The sequence below is a fragment of the Heterodontus francisci genome, chromosome 1 (assembly GCF_036365525.1).
Source record: "Heterodontus francisci isolate sHetFra1 chromosome 1, sHetFra1.hap1, whole genome shotgun sequence".
NCBI lineage: Eukaryota > Metazoa > Chordata > Chondrichthyes > Heterodontiformes > Heterodontidae > Heterodontus > Heterodontus francisci.
The window spans coordinates 190,829,876-190,851,036 of record NC_090371.1 but is presented as its reverse complement, the minus strand read 5'-3'; the positions used below and the strand labels follow the sequence as shown (position 1 = coordinate 190,851,036).

Here is a 21,161-nt window from a genome sequence, read left to right as displayed (position 1 = left end):
GTGATATACAGAACAACAGGTAAGATTAGTTCAATCAGTCCAACATATTCATCAAGGAAACTCCCATTTTCTCATTGGTATCTTATCTTCTTGATCGAACAGAATTTCTCTGCATTATGCCCTACAGCCTGGGCAGAACTTCTTTCCCTATAATCTCCTGTTCTTTTATTAACCTGTTAACAGCACTTTGCTGGCTGCCTGACTTTTTATTGTCTATGGCCGGAATTTTACATGTGCCCCCACACCCGCCGCCCCCCAACCCTGGCAGTAGGCTGGGAGGCAAAGGTGTGGGGGAGGAGAGGGTGTGAAATCGAGTGGGAGGCAGGGGGTGCCATTCCTGCCGCCTACCTACCCCCACTGCTATCTTACCAGTGACAGGGGAGGTGGCAAACAGCCTGCCCACCCCAGACCAATTGAAACTCTTAAGTAGTCAATTAATTGCCACTTGAGGGCCTCCTCCCACTGCTGCTGGTATCTCACGGACGGGCACTTCAGCACCTGAGGAGATTGCCCAATAATACCCTGTGCCCCACAGAGGGCCCCCCCCCCAGCACTCCTGATCGAGCACCCTGTGCCCCACGGAGGGCTCTTCCCCAGGAGCACGGGCCACCCCGGCTAAAACTATGTGCCCAGCCCTACAGTCCAACCCCCACTCCCCTCACCAGGACCCTGCAGAATGTCCCCAGTGAGCCCTGATCCCCACTTACTGCTCCTGGTGGCACTGCTGGGACTGAAGAGCTGCTGGCCCTCTGATTGGCCAGCATCCCTTGGAGGCGGGACTTCCTGCCTCAGTGGGGTGGAGGTCCGGAACGAGGCCAATTAAGGGCCTGGTCCATGTAAAATAGCAGCATGGCTTCCAGGCCTGGTGGAGGCGGTCTCTCCCCCAATTTCTCAGCTGGTGGGCGGGGCCACCACCTGAACATAAAATTCCAGTCTCTGTTCTGTTTTTAAAAGCCTCTCATTTGGCGTCAAAAAGCCAGCTCCTCACAAAACAAATCAGATGAAAGAATTTTTCAACACAATGATGAGAAACACCTTTCTGAACACTCAGTCCAACTAAGGAATTGCTTATTTTCCCATTTTTGGGAGAAACAACTGCCAATCATCATCTAGGTGCCTTTTTTTTTGAAAAAATTCTGAGAGTACACTTTGCTTTTAAAAACCAAGCATTAAAGGGACTCTTTTTCAACTCCTTTCTACTCCAACACACCCCTGGCTGGCCTCCCATATTCTACCCTTCCTAAACTTGAGGGCATCCAAAACTCCAATGCCCATGTCCTAACTCACACTGTCATTCACCTATCATCCCTATCTCATTGACCTATATTGGCTCTCGGTTCAGCAACACCTCGATTTTAAAATTCTCATCTCTGAACTCTCCTCCAGCCCCACAACCCTCGCAGATATCTGCACTCCTCTAATTCTAGCCTCTTGAGCATCCTGATTTTCATTGCTCCACCATTGGTGGCCGTGCCTTGAGCTGCCTTGGCTCTAAGCTTGGAAAATCCTCCCTAAATCTCTTGCCTCTCTACCTCTCTTTCCTCCTTTAAGATGCTCCTTAAAACATACCTGTCACACGTCCTATATCTCCTTATGTGGTTTGGTGTCAAATTTTGTTTTAAAATGCTCCTTACGTTAAAAATGCTATATAAATACAAGTTGTTGTTGTTCTGGAAAAGTAGTTTAAAAATCCTGAAATGTGCCACCCTCCATTCTCCTGTTGCCACCTGTCCTTCCGTCTTTGTACAGTAAATAGAGCTGCATGATGCCAACTTTTTTATGTTGCCCACAGGACAGGCAGAACTGGTGGAATTTCTGTTTTGGATGTTATCTCTTTCACACAAAAGCAAATAAAACAGCAAAAGAAGAAAAAGGGATACTGAAGCAGTCGGGAAAAAAGCAAAAGCAAGTAAACGACAAGAGAGAAGCAAAATTCAGTGCATCTGTTCCACTTTACCACCAGCAATGCAGTGCGGAATATTATATAATGAAAATAGACACTGCTCATGAGCTACTTCAGCTTTACAAACAGGCGCATACCCTCAAACATCACACTCAGAGGAGAATGCAGTAGATTGCAAACATACTGAAATTGTTATTTTTTTCTCCCACTGAGACACAAAAATATATCCAATTTCACACCAAAAACAGCCACTGTCTGGCAATCAGTGAATGGGATGTGAGAGATCTGTTGGATGACACACACAACATCAAATAAAGAATGCATGACTATCCCTATTATCTGGGATCAATGTTTATCTGGATTAGATTGACGTGTTGGTTGCTCTTGCCGAATGAGAAGCTTTGCCTAGTTGTCATCCAAGCACAAAGGTGTCAGACCTGCTGCTCTGCACAAACTGTCTGGCTTTTCTTGTGCAAAAGCAAAATACTGCAGATGCTGGAAATGCAGAACTGGAAAAAAGTTAGTGATGAAACAGGTTTTAAGCAAGTACAGAAGCAGAGAAACGGGAGAGGGGAGGAAAAAACGATGAGAGAACGTCTATGAGAGGATGAAAAGCAGGAGAGCTTAAGTGACTAAAGGGATGAGAGTGCAAGGCAACTGGGGGTGGTAATGGGACAAGTAAAGAAATAAAAGATGGGTTAGAGGAGGTGGAAATGGGAAAAGCAAAATCATTACCAACAAAGCTGTCCAAAATAAAATGAGGGCAGGGGTTGCGATCTGAAAATATTGAACTCAATGTTGAGTCCGGAAGGCTGTAAAGTGCCTAATTGAAAGTGGAGGTGCTGTTCCTTGAACTTATTTTGATCTTCATTGGAACAATATAGGAGGCTGAGGACAAAGAAGTAAGAGTGGAAACGGGGCAGAAAAGTAAAATGACAGGCGACCAGAAGCTCGGGTCACGCTTGCGGACTGATCGGAGGTGTTCCACAAAGCAATGTGCATTTGGTCTCCCTGACAGAGAGGAGAATGCATTGTGAGCAGCAGATACAGTATGCTAAATTGAAAGCTGTACAAGTAAATCGCTGTTTCACTCGGAAGGAGAGCTTGTAGCCTTGGAAGGTGGGAAGGGAAAAGGTGAAAGGAGATACTTATGCCACCCCACCACTCCCTCCTCCTCCTCTGCAGCGCCCAGCTCAAGCTGTCTATCACTGTGGTTGCGAAGGAACCGCCCCTCTCCCGGGCTGACGTCACTGAGGCCAGGATCGGTGTGTTCCAAGGGTGGTGCACGGGTTCGGAGCCGGACAGACAGACAGATTGATCTACACAGTGAGTGACAGACAGACTGACAGCCCGGGCCATGGAGGGCCGCTGGGACCAGGATCAGGGCAGCGCCAGCAGCGAGAATGGCCATGCCGGCAGCAAGAGCAACGGCAGAAGCCCACAGGTAAACCCCGGCACATGCTGCCAGCTCCTGACTGCTGTAAACCAGGCTGTTTTGATTTAACTTTTCACTTGGGGTGGGTTGCTAAACAAAATATAATGAGTTGCTCGCGGCCAAATCAGCCTGAATTTACGTTAGAACCCCCCCCCCCCCCTCCCCCTCCCTCTTCCTTAAAAAGGGGGGTGGAAACCAGAGGAATGTGTTTAAACCTTTCAGTAATTAGTTTGGCTGTAGTCCCACCGTGTGGTTTAATTTTAGGCAATGCTGTTACATTGTGGGGTTGTAGTGTGCAGAGTGAAGCATAGCCAGATGCTCAAACCGAGTATGAAAAATAAAACCGGAGTCCAAATATGTGTTGTCTGCTTTTAAATTGGTGGCGTATTACACTGTCAGAGCCAGGAGGGGGCGAACTCTTATTGCACTGCGCCCTGGGACTTGTACTATCATTTGTTTCTAAATGATGAATGGAAGTGATCTTTTAACTGTCTGTGCGTAGGATAGATGAAGAATTGTGTTATACATGAGTAAGTTAATGGAGTCATGTGCCCTGTTTAAGTGTGAGGATACTGTACAGTCATTCAGCCAGATTGCAGTGCTTGTCTTCCCCGCCTCCAGCCATATTTCCTTGCACTCAAATCCGTTGTAACAAGAGTGACCGTGAGAGTGAAAATAAGACACAAACATCAGGTGAAACAGAACACGCAGCTGCAGTTTTCTGAACCCACGCCATGTGCATACTAGCAATCCTCATAATTTAATGTTAATTCAAACGTTTACGAACAATACTGTGGTGCAGTGGGTGTGGTGCTCGGGTTTACAGACCAGGAAGATTAGATCTTACAAATGGTTCCTTGTCCGTGCTACGTTGCTTGATCCCATTCAAGATTAGTGATGTGAGTTACAGCTGGTTTTCTTTCCACAAAGGATGGAAAAAACCAGGCCACATTCCTATGTTGCTCGTGATTCCTATCCAATGACTTCTGCCAGTCTAAGCGCTGACTGAGAGCACCTGGTCCTAAGTTAATATAGGGAACTAAAATGAATTGCTTTATTTTGGGGTTGCTTTTCAGGACTGCCTGGCCTCTGGCTTGGTGTTAAAAGGTTAGGTGTTGAAGTTCATTCAAAAGGGGGGCTCATCTGATTTGGGTACAAACTTTGTATTTGGAGAAACAATTTGATATTTGTGCCTAAACCTAATTTAAATGTAATGTTAATACTGCACTCAATGAGCAGTACCTGTACCTAGCATCAGTCAGTGTGAATCCCAGAAATTCTATAATCGGTAGAGAATTTTGAAGATTGGTCAGGAGTCCTGTTGAAAACTTTTTTCCCTATCTTCCTCTCTTTTGCACTCCCCTCCCCTCCCCTCCCCTATTTCAGATTCAGAAATGTTTGGTTCTTTCCTGTCGTTTCCAAAGCGTTTTGCATTCTGTTAATTTTAACAAGTATGAAAATGTATATGAGGCGTAATTTGATTTTGTGTATCTAAATGCCAAACGACCCAGTTTATCTTTCATCAAGACCCATGTCAAACAGCAAGGTGATCCTGAGGAGTAACCATGTATTGTGCAATTCATGTCTAAAAGATTAAGAATTGGTGTTAAGCCTGTCTACCAGTGCTAAGTACTCAAGTTTCCTTGGTCTACTTATTTCTATAATTCATCACTGATCCAGATACATACCAGAACAAATGTGAGAAGCACACTAGTGGTGGAAATATAAAATCATCTGCAAGTGTAATTTAAAGCAATGGGGACCAATTGACGAGAAGTATCGCAATGGGAGGGGGAGACACAAAAATTCTGAGAGCATTTTAAGCCCTGATTTTAAACACCCCTGCTCATGACGAGAACAGGGTGTGCAGCATATTAAAATGCTTGCAGTGACCTACACACCTGATCTTGGCTGGTGTTGCACTGCATGGCATTTTTACAGGCACGTTCTGGACAGCCAGCAAGGCTCTTGCATTAAGCAGGTAAGGGCTTCTTTGAAAAACAAAAGTTGGGATCTGATGTCATTTCAACTCCGATTCTTGACAGCTGTGTTCACTTAGTGTCGACCTCACCTGGAGCACAAGGAGCAATAAGCCCAGAAGAGGACCAAAAAGATAAGTACTTTTTTTTATTGCTAAATATTTCTTTGAACTTGGAGGAGCAGATGTGGTCCTCTGGTTCTCAAGGAAACCTAGGGCTCTGGGCTTCCCTCCCCCGATCACAATTGCCTACATGCCCACCACCACTTACCAATGTTGTTTGGGACTGTTCCCGCAGGTCCTGCCTATGGCTTCCTGATGCACTCACCCAACTCTTGTCTGCTGGCCAAATGTCATTAGTTCAGGCAGGAGTTGAGCTTAGTATATTGAAATGAGAACAGGGAATTAAAATGCCCTGGCCCTTACCCCAGCAAGTTGGAGAGAGCCTAACAAATGCCTTGTTGGATCCACTTGAAATTGAGGTTTTAGAAATGCATTTCAACCCATGAGCAGGTTAAAAGGCTGGGGATTAAGAAATAGCCAAAATTGAAGGGACAGGAAATGCTTTATGCCAGTTGAAGCTACAACGAACTGGTTCTGCCACTGGCTCTGCCATTCCTACAGTATTTGTTAGTGGCATGTGCTATTCTGGGCCCTGTGAAGAGACTTTCCTACAGCTGCTGCCAGTTAAGTGCAACAATGACTAAGTATGGTGGCATCTAGGTGGGTGTGGCCAGTTAGGCTTGCTAGCTGATACTGCCTTTCATGTTAGTACCATGACGTGCTGTGAATGCGCAAATCATACCTCATAGTGGTTGGTCAATTCACATCTATCTGTACCATCAGGCCTGCTTTCACAACCTACCTTCAAAGTCAGAACCTCTGCATGCCATTGAGGTCGTCACTTCTATCGTCATAGGGTTGTGCAGGCATTGGCAGGTGGACACAAAGCACCTCTTGTGAATTCTTTATATGGTCCTTCTCTTCTCCCAGCACCTTAGATAAGGTGGTTATAAATTAAAATAATGGGTGCAAAGTCATCGTCATTTATGGCACAGAAAGAGGCCATTTGGCCGTCGAGGCCATGCTGGCTCTCTATGGAGCTATCCATCAGTCCCACTCCCCCGCTCGATCCCCTTAGCCCTACAAGTTTATTTCCTTCAAGTGGCCATCCAATTTCCTTTTGAAATCATTGATTGTCTCCGCTTCCACAACCCTTGTGGGCATCAAGTTCCAGGTCATTACCAGCCGCTGCATAAAAAGGTTCTTAAATTCCCCCTGCATCTCTTGCCCAAAACCTTCAATCTTTGACCCCTAGTCCTTGTACCATTAGTTAATGTGAACAGTTTTTCCTTGTCTAACTTATCTAAGCCTGTCATAATCTTGTACACCTCTATTAAAACTCCCCTCAATTTCCTTTGCTCTAAGTAGAACAAACCCAGCTTTTCAAACCTAACCTTGTAACTAAAATTCCTGATCCCTGGAACTTTTCTGGTAAATCTCCTTTGCAAACTTTCAAGGACCCTCATATCCTTCCTGAAATGTGGTGACCAGAATTGGACGCAGTACTCAAGTTGGGGCCTAACCAGAGCTTTATAAAGGTTCAGCATAACTTCCCTGCTTTTGTACTCAGTGCCTCTGTTTATGAAGCCCAAGATCCCATATGCTTTACTAACCACCCTCTCGATATGTCCTGCCACCTTCAAAGATTGATGCACGTGCATCCCCAGGGCTCTTTGTTCCTGCACACTCTTTAGGAATGTGCCATTAAGTATATATTGCTTCTCCCTATTCCTTCTGCCAAAATACATCACCTCACACTTATCAGTATTAAGTGCCACCTGCCACTTGTCTGCTCATTCTGCTGGCATATCTATGTCTGTTGCAGGCAGTTCATTATCATCCTCACCGTTTGCCACATATTTAAGTTTGATGTCATTTGCAAATAGATTCTACTCTGTATGCTCAGATCCAAGTCATTTATATATAGCAAAAAAAGCAGTGGTTGCAGCACTGACCCTTGGGGAACACCATTGTCTACCATCCTCTGGTCTGAAAAGCAACCATTTGCTATGACTCGCTGTTTTCTGTCCTTTAAGCCCATTTTTTAAAATCCAGTTGGACACTGACCCTCCTATTCCATGAGCCACAATTTTGTTAACTAGCCTTTTATATGGTACCTTATCAAACGCTTTCTTAAATCCATATAGACAACATCCGCCGCATTCCCTTCATCAACCTTCTCTGTTACATCAAAAATACGTGCTGGCTGTCCTTAATTAACTTGAACCTCTCCGAGCATCTCTTTTCTCCCCCCCTCCCCCGATTATTGTTTCTAAAACCTTACCCACCACTGATGAACTTAAATGTCATGAGAAAAGATAACAAAATATAAAAGCTGGTCAGAAATGACTTCAAAATTGCTGCAAGGATCTTTCTGGCCCTTTAAATGGATTTATCTAAACACTTCAGCACCCTGTTATCAGTTGCTAATATTACTAGCTGCTTGGTGTAAAGGGTGCAAGCAGATGCAGGAGGATATACTCTCATAATTTAAATATGACAAAATTCCAATCTGTTTCAACTGCAAGCTTCCTTCAACTGACACATTGGAAATGTTCATGAATAAAAAGAAAGCGGCAGTTACAAGAATCTGCTTTTATTTCCTGTCCCTAGTGCCCATGAACTGGGACAGGAAAATTGGTCACATCTTGACTTAATTATGAGATAAAACAGATCAAGTTTCGGCTCAGTATCCCCCTTCATGAAGCCACAATTACACGAAGAAATGTTACTGCTTTCTGTCTCTCTGGGTCTGTGGAATATGAATAACCCCAAATTTTACAAATGTGTGTTGAAAGCATTTAAATCTAGAGCCTGGCCCACACATACTACATAAATATCTTTGGAATGATTTTAAGTTAGTCAAATTCTTTACTGCAAAATAATTATTTTAATTAATGTTGCTAAAAATGGTATCAAGGACCAATGTGCATTGACAAATCTGAATATTTCTTTACCATCAAAAATATTGGGAAATGGTTACATTTTAATATTTCAGCTTCAGGTGATTTTTACAACACTGATTATGATTCATGCTGAAATATTAAAACTTTCTGCCAACTCCAATGAACATTCAGATGCTAGAAGAAACTGTAAATTGAAAATTTAAAACATAATTTCTTTCAACAAGGGTAATGAGGATGATGGGTTAGATTAGAAAACAGTATTGTAAAGTTAAAGCCTGAGGAAATAAAAATAGAGCAGAGAAATTCCATTTATCTCATTATAGGGCATTAACAAAGTTACTTTTAATAGCTTAGGCTTAAAGCTGTTCCTAATATCTCAGGTTGTTTGGCGTTCTAAGGAATGTCTTAAGCCATCAGTGTAGTAATGGCAGAGATCTTGGAACCGGTCTTGTGCATCATCTTCATGTCTCGGAAAGATGTTAAAGAAATGAAGGAGACAGAAAATAATATTTTGCATCCTGTAACGTATTATCATGTGTCTCAAATATCTCAGAGCACCCACATAGATCAGATTCCCTTGTGCAGTTTTTGTGATGCGAAAAAGAGTGCCAGCTAATTTTCACACAGCTAGGTCCCACAAACAACAAAGAGATGGAAGACCAGTGATTTGATATGGGCAGTGGTAACTGAATGTTCGTTGGGGGGGAGAACGCCTTGTTCTTTGAGTAATAACGTAGGTTCTTTAACATCAGCCTGAACCACTGGAACAGGGCCTGGCTTAATTACTGAAAAGTGCATCTGGTACAATATAGCAATCCCTTAGTATAGCAATGAAGTTCCAGCCTAGATTATGTGCTTATTCTTGGATTGCGGCTTAAACCAACAACACTACAACTTGGAGGCAAGAACACTACCAATTGATCCAAACGGACATTTATTAAATAATTTACATAACATCTTTTGAAGATGTCTCTGGAATTCTAGTTTCCCAGAAGAAATGTATCCTCATTACTGAAATGGTTGCATTAATACAGATCACTTTAGGTGCACAGACGGTAGGCGAGAAGAAACATAGAAATTTACAGCACGGAAGGAGGCCATTTGGTGCATCGTGTCAGCACTGGCTGAAAAGTAGCCATCCAGCCTAATCCCACTTTCTAGCTCTTGGTCTGTAGCCTTGTAGATGACAGCATTTCAAGTGCATGTCCAAGTACGTTTTTTTAAAAATGTTATGAGGGTCTCTGTCTCTTGCACCCTTTAAGGCAGTGAATTCCAGATCACCACCACCCTCTGGGTGAAAAAATTTCCCCTTGAAACCTCCTACCTCTTACTGTAAATCTATGTCCCCTGGCTATGGATCCCTCAACCAAGAGGATTAGAGTTTTCCTATCCACTCTATCTAGACCGCTCAATTTTATACACTTCAGTTAGGTCTTCCTTCAGCCTCCTCTGTTCCAAGGAAAACAACCCTAGCCTATCCAATCTTTCCGCATAACTAAAATTCTCCAGTCCAGGCAAAATCCTTGTAAAGCTCCTTTGTATCCTCTCCTGCAAGCACGTCTTTCCAATAGTGCAGTGACCAGAACTGCAGGCAGTACTCCAGCTGTGACCGAACTAGTGTTTTTATACAGTTCCAGCATACTCTCCCTGCTCTTGTATTCTGTACCTCGACTAATAAAGGCAAGTATCCCATATGCCGTCTTGACCACCTTATCGACCTGTCTAGCCATCTTCAGGGATCTGTGAACATGTCCTCCAATGTCCCTCTGTTCCTCTGCACTTCTCAGTATTCTACCATTTATTGTGTGTTACCTTGTCTTGTTAGCCTTCCCCAATGCATTCCCTCACTTCTCTGGATTGAACTCCATTTGCCACTGTTCTGCCCACCTTATTAGTCCATTGATATCTTCCACATGGCTAATTTTTGTATCATCTGCAAACATCTTAACCATGACCCCTCTATTCAAGTCCAAATCATTGAGATATACCACAAAAATCAAGAGACCTAGTACTGAGCCCTGCAGAACCCCACTGGAAACAGCCTTCCAGTCACAAAAACACTTATTGATCATTACTCTTTGCTTTCTGTCTCTGAACCAATTTTGGATCCAACTTGCCATTTTGCCTTGGGCTTTTACTTTCATGACCAGTCTGCCATGTGGAATCTTACCAAAAGCCTTGTTAAAATCCATGCAGACTATCAAATGCACTACCCTCATCGACCCTCCTTGTTGCCTCAAAAAATTCAGTCATGTTAGTCAGACAAGATCTGGCCTTAATAAATCCATGCTTACTGTCTTTGATTAATCTGTGTCTTTTTAAATGAAGATTTATCCTGTCCCTCAGAATTTTTTCAATAATTTTCCCGTCACTGAGGTTAGGCTGACTGGCCTGTAATTACTTGGTCTATCCTTTTCCCCCTTTTTAAACAATGGTACAACATTAGCAGTCCTCAGGTCCTTTGGCATCACATCTATAGCCAGAGAGGGTTGTAAAATGATGGTCAGAGCCTCAGCTATTTATTTTCTTGCTTCCCTTAACAGTCTAAGTTGCATTTCGTCCAGGCCTGAGGATTTATCCACTTTGTGATAAACCCCTTAATACTTCCTCTCTTACCATTTCATCTAATATTTCACACTCCTCCTCCCTGATTGCAATGTTTATATCATCCCTGTCTCTTTTGTAAAAGCAACCCATACCAACGTCCTCCCTCCGTGCACACGTTACCTTTTCTTTTGTCTTTCTTTCTTTCTTTTGGGCCTCCTTATCTCGAGAGACAATGGATACGCGCCTGGAGGTGGTCAGTGGTTTGTGAAGCAGCGCCTGGAGTGGCTATAAAGGCCAATTCTGGAGTGACAGGCTCTTCCACAGGTGCTGCAGAGAAATTTGTTTGTTGGGGCTGTTGCACAGTTGGCTCTCCCCTTGCGCCTCTGTCTTTTTTCCTGCCAACTACTAAGTCTCTTCGACTCGCCACAATTTAGCCCTGTCTTTATGGCTGCCCGCCAGCTCTGGCGAATGCTGGCAACTGACTCCCACGACTTGTGATCAATGTCACACGATTTCATGTCGCGTTTGCAGACGTCTTTATAACGGAGACATGGACGGCCGGTGGGTCTGATACCAGTGGCGAGCTCGCTGTACAATGTGTCTTTGGGGATCCTGCCATCTTCCATGCGGCTCACATGGCAAGTTACCTTTATGGTCCCTAATAGGCCCTACTCTTTTTTTTAAGTTATCCTCTTGCTGTTATATGTATCCATTGTCTCTCGAGATAAGGAGGCCCAAAAGAGAAAAAAGAAGAGATTTATAAAAAACCTTTTGTGTTTTCCTTGATTTTACTTGCCAATATTTTTTCATGTCCTCTGTTTTTGGTTTTCTAATTTCCTTTTTAATTTCGCCACCACACTATTTCTACTCCTGTAGGTTTTCTGCAGTATTGAGCCCTCTATCTGTTATAAGCTTCCCTTTTTTTTTCTTTATCCTCTCCTTTATGCCCCTTGACATTCAGGAGGCTCTGGATTTGTTAGTCCCACCCTTTTTTCTTTAAGGGAATATACTTGCTCTGAACCCTCACTATCTCTTCCTTGAATGCCTCCCACTGATCTGATGCAGTTCTGATACCTTCAAGTAGCTGCTTTCAGACCATTTTAACTAAATCATATCTCAGCTTCATAAAATTAGCTTTTCCCCAATTGAGAACTTTTATTCCTGGTCTATCTTTGTCCTTTTCTATAACTACCCTGAATCTAACTGAATTATGATCACTTCCACCAAAGTGCTCCTCAACTGGTACCCCTTTCACTTGCCCTGCTTCATTCCCTAAAACTAAGTCCAGAACTGCCCCCTCTCTAGTTGGGCTTGCTATGTACTAGCTAGAAAAGTTCTGTTGAATGCATTTTAAGAATTCTACTGCCTCTGTGCCTTTCACACTAATTCTAATATTCGAGTAGTGAAAATCTCCCATGATTACTGCCCTATTGTTTTTGCACTTCTCAGATTTGCCTGCATATTTGCTCTTCTACCTCCCTCTGACTGCTGGTCTGTAGTAATCTCCCAGTAGTGCGTTTGCCCCTTTTTGTTCATTTCACCGATATGGCCTAATTTGATCCATCTACCATATCATCCCTGCTCACATCTATAATTGTTTCTTTAATCAATACTGCGACCCCTCCCTCTCCTTTTTAATCTCCTCTATCTTGAATTATAAAACCCTGTAACCAGGAATGTTGAGCTGCCATTCCTGCCCTTCCAATCATGTCTCAATGATAGCCATAATATCATATTCCTACATGCCAATCTGTGGTTTCAGCTCATCTTCATTATTCCCTAGTTGTCTTGCACTGAACTATATACCATTTAGCACTGCCAAACTCCTTTGATATCTGCTTTCTAGATCTTGCTGCTTGTGCCTTCCATTTCCAACTTTTCTTCTCTCTCTTTGGAATCTACTGTCCAGTTCCCATCCCCCAGCCAAGCTAGTTTAAACCCTCCCTAACAGCACTCGCAAAGCCCCTTGCAAAGATATTGGTCCCAGCCCCGTTGAGGTGCAACTCATCCGCCTTGCACAGGTCCCACCTCCCCCAGAAGGGTCCCAATGCCTGAGGAATCTAAAATCCTCCCTCTGCACCATCCCTCCGGCCTCGTATTCATCAGCTCTATCTTCCTATTCCAGTACTCCCCAGTACGTGTCACTGGGAGTAATCCTGAGTTTACTACCTTTTGAGGTCCTGCTTTTCAATCTCTCTCCTAGCTCCTTAAACTCTTCCCTCTTTCTGCCTATGTCATTGGTACCGATATGGACAACAACCTCTGGCTATTCATCCTCCTCCCTAAGAATGTCCTGTCGTCGCTCAGTGACATCCTTGACCCTGGGCAACATACCATCCCGGAATTGATGTCTATGACTGCAGAAGTGCCTGTCTGTTCCCCTAACCATCAAATCCCCTGCCGCTATTGCTCTTCTACTCTTCTTCCCTTCCCTGTGCAGCTGAGCCACCCGAGGTGCCATGGACCTGGCTCTGCTTGCATTCGCCAGAGGAGCCATCACTGTCACCAGTATTGAGAACTGAATACTGGTTGAAATGTGAGATGTACTCCTGGGATCCCTGCCCTGCCTGCCTGGGCCTCCTTGTCATTCTGGCAGTCGCCCATTCCCTCTTTGCCTACACATTTTAAAGCTATGGGGTGACCACCTCTGAAACTCCGAGCTTGAGCCGCTCTAGCTAGCGACACTTCCTACACGTGGTCATCCAGGTCGCAAGAAGCGTCCAGGATTTCCCTCATGGCACAGGATGTGCATTCCATGAGGCTGAGGTTCCCTGCCAGGCCTTTACATTCTAGATTATTATCTGGAAACACGTGCCAATGACTCACCAATCGGCTCTTTCTCTGCTTGGGACGTCACTAGCCGTTTTGCCGATGTTGCTTTCAGTTGTCAGAGACTTCACTGGAGGCTGTCTTCCCCGCTTTGACTCTGTGGTTGCTGCGCTCAGCAGGTCTACCCAGGTCTGCCACCACCTGTGCTAGTGAGTCACTCTGTAATATAGATAAACACAGCCCTGCTCACCTACTTAATGCCTCAGGTCTCACTGCCTCCTGCTCCCTCATTTGGACTGCTCGTTTTGTAAAAGACTGGAACAGCACCCTCTTCCTCACTGACCTAAATTCCCTCACTCACCAAATAGTACTCTGTCGAAGCAGCACTCCATCAGGCTAGACTTTGTGTATAAGTAAAAGCCTCCTCTATTTATACTAGCAAAAATCCTAAAGAGCTGAGTCAGCCCCTGCTGACCAGGTAGCCATTTCTAACGACCCCCTCTCCCTAATTAACTGTGCAGCTGCCACGAGCAGGCAGCTTGTTCACCGCTGGCTAACATTGTGAAAGAAACTACAAGTTAAGGTTCAAGTAAAATGCTTGATGCAAAACTTGACTAGATTTTAGAAAGCAATCAACCCTTAAAATTTCTTCACTCACCAAATTCCCTGACTTATGTATTTTGTTGAAGCAGTATTCTGTTCAGCTGGACTCCATGCTACATATTTCAGTCTGGGTGAAACTATACATGCAATTTTTGGATACTGTCATGCAAGCCCTGCCTACGAAGAATGAGGCACATTAATTTCACCATGTGGACATTAAACTTCAAATTGTTGCTGGGAAGAAAAGCGGGCCTATTACAAGGAATTGCCAGGCCCCTAGCCGGAAAGACATTTTTGCACACTAGCAGATAGTATTGGAGCAAAGGGACCAGCCCCTGCTCCCAATACACAGAATGGACGTGGTCAGACCAGTTTAGTCACATGACTAACTGGCTGTTGCAGAGTTTTGAACTGAGAGTTTTAAATTGGAGAAACAGTGTATTTAAAGACACGAAGCTCCTGGATTGAGAACATTTCTCTCCTGTTTGCTCCCATCTGTTTCTCACCAGCTTTGGAATCCATTGAAGACACAGGAACCCCAAGAGAGAAAAGTCTCCAACGGTGAACAAGGTTTAAGAAGAATACTGGGCCCCAACGCTAATCAGGAATTACATACAAGCAAGGACTCTATGGTGTGCTGGAAGAACTGTAACAAACTCTTCAGATATTGCCTCAAACCTCTCCATTTTATCTTCTCTTTTCTGTCTCTATTTGTATGTGTGTATCGCGTATGCATGCTAGCGTGGGCGCGTCGTGTACCTGTAGGCATGAACCGATTTAGAGTTTTAAGTTTTAACAAATTTCACCTTTCTTCTAAGAAAGCCTATTTGTGCTCATTTATTTACCTTATAATTGGAAAGTTGTGAATAAGGATTGACCAAGGGGGAGCTCAAAACACTGTTTAAAAATAAAACCCTCTTACAGTAAGACCAAGTGAAGGCTGAAAGAGACCCCTAGACACCTTTCTCACCTGGTTGTAAGAACACCATTAGCACTTTCATATATGTGAAATAGGAGATGGTGTGTATTAGGAAGAGTATAAAAGTGTTACACTCTTACATGTGGATTTACAAAAATTACTTTAGAGAAATTCAAACCATGTAAGAATTCCTCTGGGAGAGGCTGCACACCTGAATAATTTGTTCTCCTGGGTCTTTGTTGAGCTAAAGTACTTAGTTACATGCTTCCAGTTAGATACAGATTTATAATATCTTGGATCTTAGGCTAAAGGAATTGACCGTATATTTGCTGCCACATACAAGTGCATTGTAAGGATGTGGCAAACTTCTGGACTTCCTTCTGACAGGGTGCTGCATTCTTTCGTTGTGTTAAGCTGGGTTTTAATGTAATTTTTTGTTCTCAGTGTGTCTGTACAGCATTATTTAGGGTATTGTAGGAGATGTAATGCATTGCAAATAGATTTTGCAGGTTAATTTTGAAAGTCAGTGATGACTATAGAAAAAGCCCAAAATGTAATTAACAGGAGGGGGAATTTATCCATCCTAAAACTAAGCGGTTGTGAATATATCACTTGCCAAATCAAACTGGGATGATCTTGTGGGATTTTCCGCTGTTGGTATTACAAATTTAGGTGTGATGTATGTTAAACTCGAGAAAGTTTTTTATGGAAAGATAATGCTGGAGCCTTTCTTTACTCAGTTTCACATTTATTGTACAGGGTAAAAGGGTAACAAACATGTAACTCCTCCCTCAAACCCTCCCCAATCTCAGTAACACCCTTCTTGAAGAAGTTCTGCTCTTCTCTCCGATGAGATTTCCGTTTGTCTCTTACCTTGTTCACCTTCATTGCTTTCTATTTCCATCCTGGTGTTTGATAAAGTGTCTACCAAAATTCGTTTTCACAGCCACATCTCCTTCCTCAGTGGCTGTCTCCGGCTCTGACTTATTGCATGTGGATTCCAACTGAACTTTCATCCTTCGTGTTTTGAATCCACCCAGGATTACAGATATCTCTGAAAAATACAACGTTCCTCAACCTGCTGTTCTCGCTGCATCCCGAGATCCACACTCCGTGCCATGTGTTGCCACATGTACACACTGGGCCTATCTCTCCAGAAGCACCACCTCACCTTATCTCAAAGCTATTCAACCAGCAGACCCATTCACCCGCCTCCAGCATTCTCCCTCCACCTGGACCACTCCCTCTGGCCTCTTATCCACTCTTGATCTTTCCATTGAAATCTGCCGGTGAGACATCGGCCGTCTCAATTTCTCTGCCCCCATCACTCACTGTAACCTGTCCCCCTCTGAACTTGCTGCACTCTGTTCTTTCAGGTCTAACCCCGACATTGTCATCAGACCTGTAGACAGGGTGGTGCTGTTGTATGCAGAGGCTCAGTGCCAACTCTCAGACGCTTCTTCCAACTTACCCCTGGACAATGACCCCACCACTGAACATCAAGCTACCGTCCACAGGACTGTCACTAGCTTTATCTCCTCTGGAGATCTTCCCTCTACAGCTTTCAACCTCATAGTCCCGCAACCCCGGACAGCCCGCTTCTACCTCCTTCCTAAAATCCACAAATAGGACTGTCCTGGCAGACCCATTGTTTCAGCCTGTTCCTGCCCCACTGAACATATTTCTTCTTATCTTGACTCTTTTTTTCCCCCTGATTCAGTCTCTTCCCACCTACATCTGTGACTATTCAGACACCCTGCGTCATTTTGACAATTTCCAGTTTCCTGGCCCTAACTGCCTCCTCTTCGCTATGGACATCCAATCTCGCTACACCTCCATCCCCCACCAGGATGGTTTGAGGGCTCACCACATCCTTGAACAGAGGCCCCACCGGTCCCCATCCACCACCACCCTCCTCCACCTGGCTGAACTTGTTCTCACATTGAACAACTTCTCCTTCAACTCCCCTCACTTCCTTCAAATAAAAGGTGTTGCTATGGGTACCCGCATGGGTTCTAGTTATACCTGTCTTTTTGTGGGATATGTCAAACATTCCTTGTTCCGGTCCTACTCTGGCCCCCTCCCCCAACTCTCTTTCTGGTACATTGATGACTATCAGTGCTGTTTCCTGCTCCCGTCCCGAACTGGAAAAGTTTGTTAACTTCGCTTCCCATTTCCACCCTTCTCTCACACTTCCCTTCCCTTCCTCGACTTCTCTGTCTCCATCTCTGGTGATAGGCTGTCTACTAATATTCATTATTAGCCCACTGACTCCCACAGCTACCTCGAATACACTTCTTCACACCCCGCCTCCTGAAAGGATTCCATTCCATTTTCCCAGTTTCGTCGTCTCTGATGCATCTGTTCTGATGATGCTACCTTCCACGACAGCGCTTCTGATAGGTCTTCCTTTTTCCTCAACCAATGATTTTCTACCCCCCCCCCCCACCCCACTGTGGTTGAAAGGGCCCTCAACTGTGTCTGGCCCATTTCCCACACCTCTACCCTCCCCTCCCTCCCAGAAACGCGACAGAGTTCCCCTTGTCCTCACTTTCCACCCCATCAGCCTCCACATCCAAAGGATCATCCTTTGCCATTTGTGCCACTTCCAGCGTGATGCCGCTACCAAACGCATCTTCCCTTTCCCTCCCCTGTCAGCATTCCGAAAGGATCGTTCCCTCTGCGACACCCTGGTCCACTCCTCCATTGCCCCCAACACCTTGTCCCCTTCCAATGGCACCTTCCCTTGCAATCACTATCCAAGGCCCCAGACACTCCTTTCAGGTGAAGCAGCGATTTACTTGTACTTCTTTCAATTTAATATACTGTATTCGCTGTTCACAATGCAGTCTCCTCGACATTGGGGAGACCAAATGCCGATTGGGTGACCGCTTTGCAGAACACCTCTGCTCAGTCCGAAAGCATGACCCCAAGCTACTGGTTGCTTGTCATTTCAACACAGCCCCCTGCTCTGATGCCCACATCTCTGTCCTGGGATTACTGCAGTGTTCCGGTGAACATCATTGTAAGCTTGAGGAACAGCATCTCATTTACCGAATAGGCACGCTACAGCCTGCCGGACTGAACATTGAGTTCAATAATTTCAGAGCATGACGGGGCCTCCCTTTTTTATTTTCAGTTATTTTTAATTTGTTTTATTTTAGTTTGTTTCTTTCATTTTTTTTTACGATGTGCTTGCCCACTTTTTTTTCATGTTTGTGCTTTGGGTCAGGGCTGTTCATTTTTCTGTCAATTAACACCCTCTCTGCACTAACCCTTTGTCCTTCACACCATTAATGTACTGTTTGCCTTTGCTCCATGAACTTCTGGTCAGTTATTCTCTGTGACCCTGTCCTATCAACACTTTCCCTTTTATTATCTCTTGTCCCACCCCCGCTTTATTTGCTTAAAACCTATTACATTTCTAACCTTTGCCAGTTCTGATGAAGAGCACTGACCTGAAACGTTAACTCTGCTTTTTTCTCCACAGACGCTGCTGGACCTGCTGAGTATTTCCAGCATTTCTTTTTATTTCAGTAACACCCTCCACCTGCATATAATCAAACAGTTGATACACAATTAACAGATTAATTTTAGCTATGTCCTTGTGTTCTGCCGCTGAATAGCTTGCTTTTATGACTCATGCGCTCTATATTTACTTGAGTGATAAAGTAACCTTGAGGCAGGGGTAACAACAATACCCTCTTGTAACCTGGATTGGACAGTCATATCTTTCATGAATGCTTCTTCAGTCTCCCTGAAAGCAGACTGAGCAAACATTTGGTGAAACAAGGCCTGATATTAATCTGCTTTATTGCACAGTAAGCACCTGAGATAAATGTGCTCTATAAATGCAAGTTGTTCTAAGGTGAATCTGTTACGATCAGATTCAATTACTCAAATGGTGCAACTTAATTTGCATAAATGCAAAATAAAGAATATGCCATACTTCTCATCTTTCTTGGTTGAAACAAGATGACTTTGAACTGACCCCCACAATTTCTCCCCTTTTGCTGTTTGTGAAAACCCTTGCAGGAATATTTTCTGGATTTTTGTCTTAATCTTGGCTGAGATTCAGTTTTCTCAATGCAAAAAGCCTGAGAAAAATTAAGTGAAAATAACATGTAGCACATGGCAAAATAAGAAATGATCTATAATATTCTAAAAATACAGTAGGTCTTTTTAAATGCAAACCTATGGTCAGCCCAATTAGTGCCATCATCTAATTAATATAGCTTAACTTAGCACACAATACATTCAAATATACATCAAATTATTAAATTGAAGCTTTTGTCTGTTTCTGCAGTAGCTTCTTCGACCCATATTAAGGCCTGACCAGAAGATTGTGCACAAATGAACCGAGATGGGATTCAGTGAGATCAGTCTCCAAGTAGATTTCTAAGCTTCCCTTCGCTGACACCTTTTTCACTGATCACCAACAATGGCGATCAAAAAATATCCTAATTTGTGTAACGCTGAAAACTTAGGAAATCACAGAATCGTTACAGTGCAGAAGGAGGCCATTTGGCCCATCATGTCCTCACTGGCTCTCCGAATGAGCAATTCCCTCAGTTCCATTCCCCTGCCTTCACCCCATAACCCTGCACATTCTTCCTTTTCATATAACTGTCTGATGCCCTTCTGAATGCTTCAATTGAACCTACCTCCACTACGTTCTCAGGCAGCGCATTCCAGACCTTAACCACTCGCTGCGTGAAGAAGCATCTCCTCAGGTCACTTTTGCTTCTCTTACCAAATACTTTAAATCTGTGACAAAAACAAGAAATGCTGGATTCACTCAGCAGGTCTGGCAGCATCTGTGGAAAGAGAAGCAGAGTTAACGTTTCGGGTCAGTGACCCTTCTTCGGAACTGGTTCCGAAGAAGGGTCACTGACCCGAAACGTTAACTCTGCTTCTCTTTCCACAGATGCTGCCAGACCTGCTGAGTGAATCCAGCATTTCTTGTTTTTGTTTCAGATTTCCAGCATCCGCAGTATTTTGCTTTTACTTTAAATCTGTGCCCTCTCGTTCTCCATCCTTTTACAAGTGGGAACAGTATCTCTCTATCTACTCTGTCCAGACCCCTCATGATTTTGAAGATCTCTTTCAAATCACCACTTCTTTTACAGTTTTACAGCAGCCTTCTCTTCTCCAAGGAAAATAGTCCTAACTTCTCCAATCTATCTTCGTAACTGAAATTCCTCATCCCTGGTACCATTTTCGTGAATCTTTTCTGTACTCTCTCCAATGCCCTTGTGTCTTTCCTAAAGTGCGGCGCCAGAATTGGACGCAATACTCCAGCTGAGGCCGAACAAATGTCTGATACAAGTTTAACATAACTTCCTTGCTCTTGTACTCTATGCCCCTATTAATAAAGCTCAGGACACTGTATGCTTTATTAACCGCTCTCTCAACCTGTCCTGCCACCTTCAATGGCATGCATGTATACACCCAGGTCCCTCTGTTCCTGCACCCCCTTTAGAATTGTACCCTTTATTCTACATTGTCTTTCCATGTTCTTCCTACCAAAATGAGTCACTTCATATTTCTCTGCATTGAACATCATCTGCCACCTGTCTGTCCGTTCCACCAATCTGTCTGTCCTTTTGAAGTTCTACACTATCCTCCTCATAGTTCACAATGCTTCCGAGTTTTATATCATCTGCAAACTTTGAAATTGGGCCCTGTACACCAAGGTCTAGGTCATTAATATATATCAGGAAAAGCAACGGTCCCAACACTGATCCCTGGGGAACTCCACTACAAACCTTCCTCCAGCCCAAAAAACTACTATTAACCACTACTTTGTTTCCAATTTCGTATCCATGTTACTACAGTTCCTTTTATTCCATGAGCTACAAGTTTGCTCATAAGTCTGTAGTGTGGCACTGTATTAAATGCCTTTTGAGAGTCCATGTACACCACATCAACAACATTGCCCTCATCAACCCTCTCTGTTACTTCCTCAAAAAAACTTGATACGACCAGGTGAGAAAGGGGTTTAGGGTTCCCTCTCAGCCTTCACCTGGTCTTACCGT

At 43.9% G+C, this 21,161-nt stretch overlaps 1 protein-coding gene across 1 annotated transcript in view; it reads left to right on the top strand.

Annotated features, from left to right (window-relative positions):
- Window positions 1-3,147: 3,147 nt before the first annotated feature.
- Window positions 3,148-21,161, top strand: part of fam241a (family with sequence similarity 241 member A) — a 41,658-nt gene continuing 23,644 nt past the window's right edge. The window contains exon 1 of the mRNA XM_068039826.1: window positions 3,148-3,347. Coding sequence (XP_067895927.1) covers window positions 3,261-3,347 — 87 coding nt within the window. The 5' untranslated portion in view covers window positions 3,148-3,260. The remainder of the gene's footprint in view (window positions 3,348-21,161) is intronic.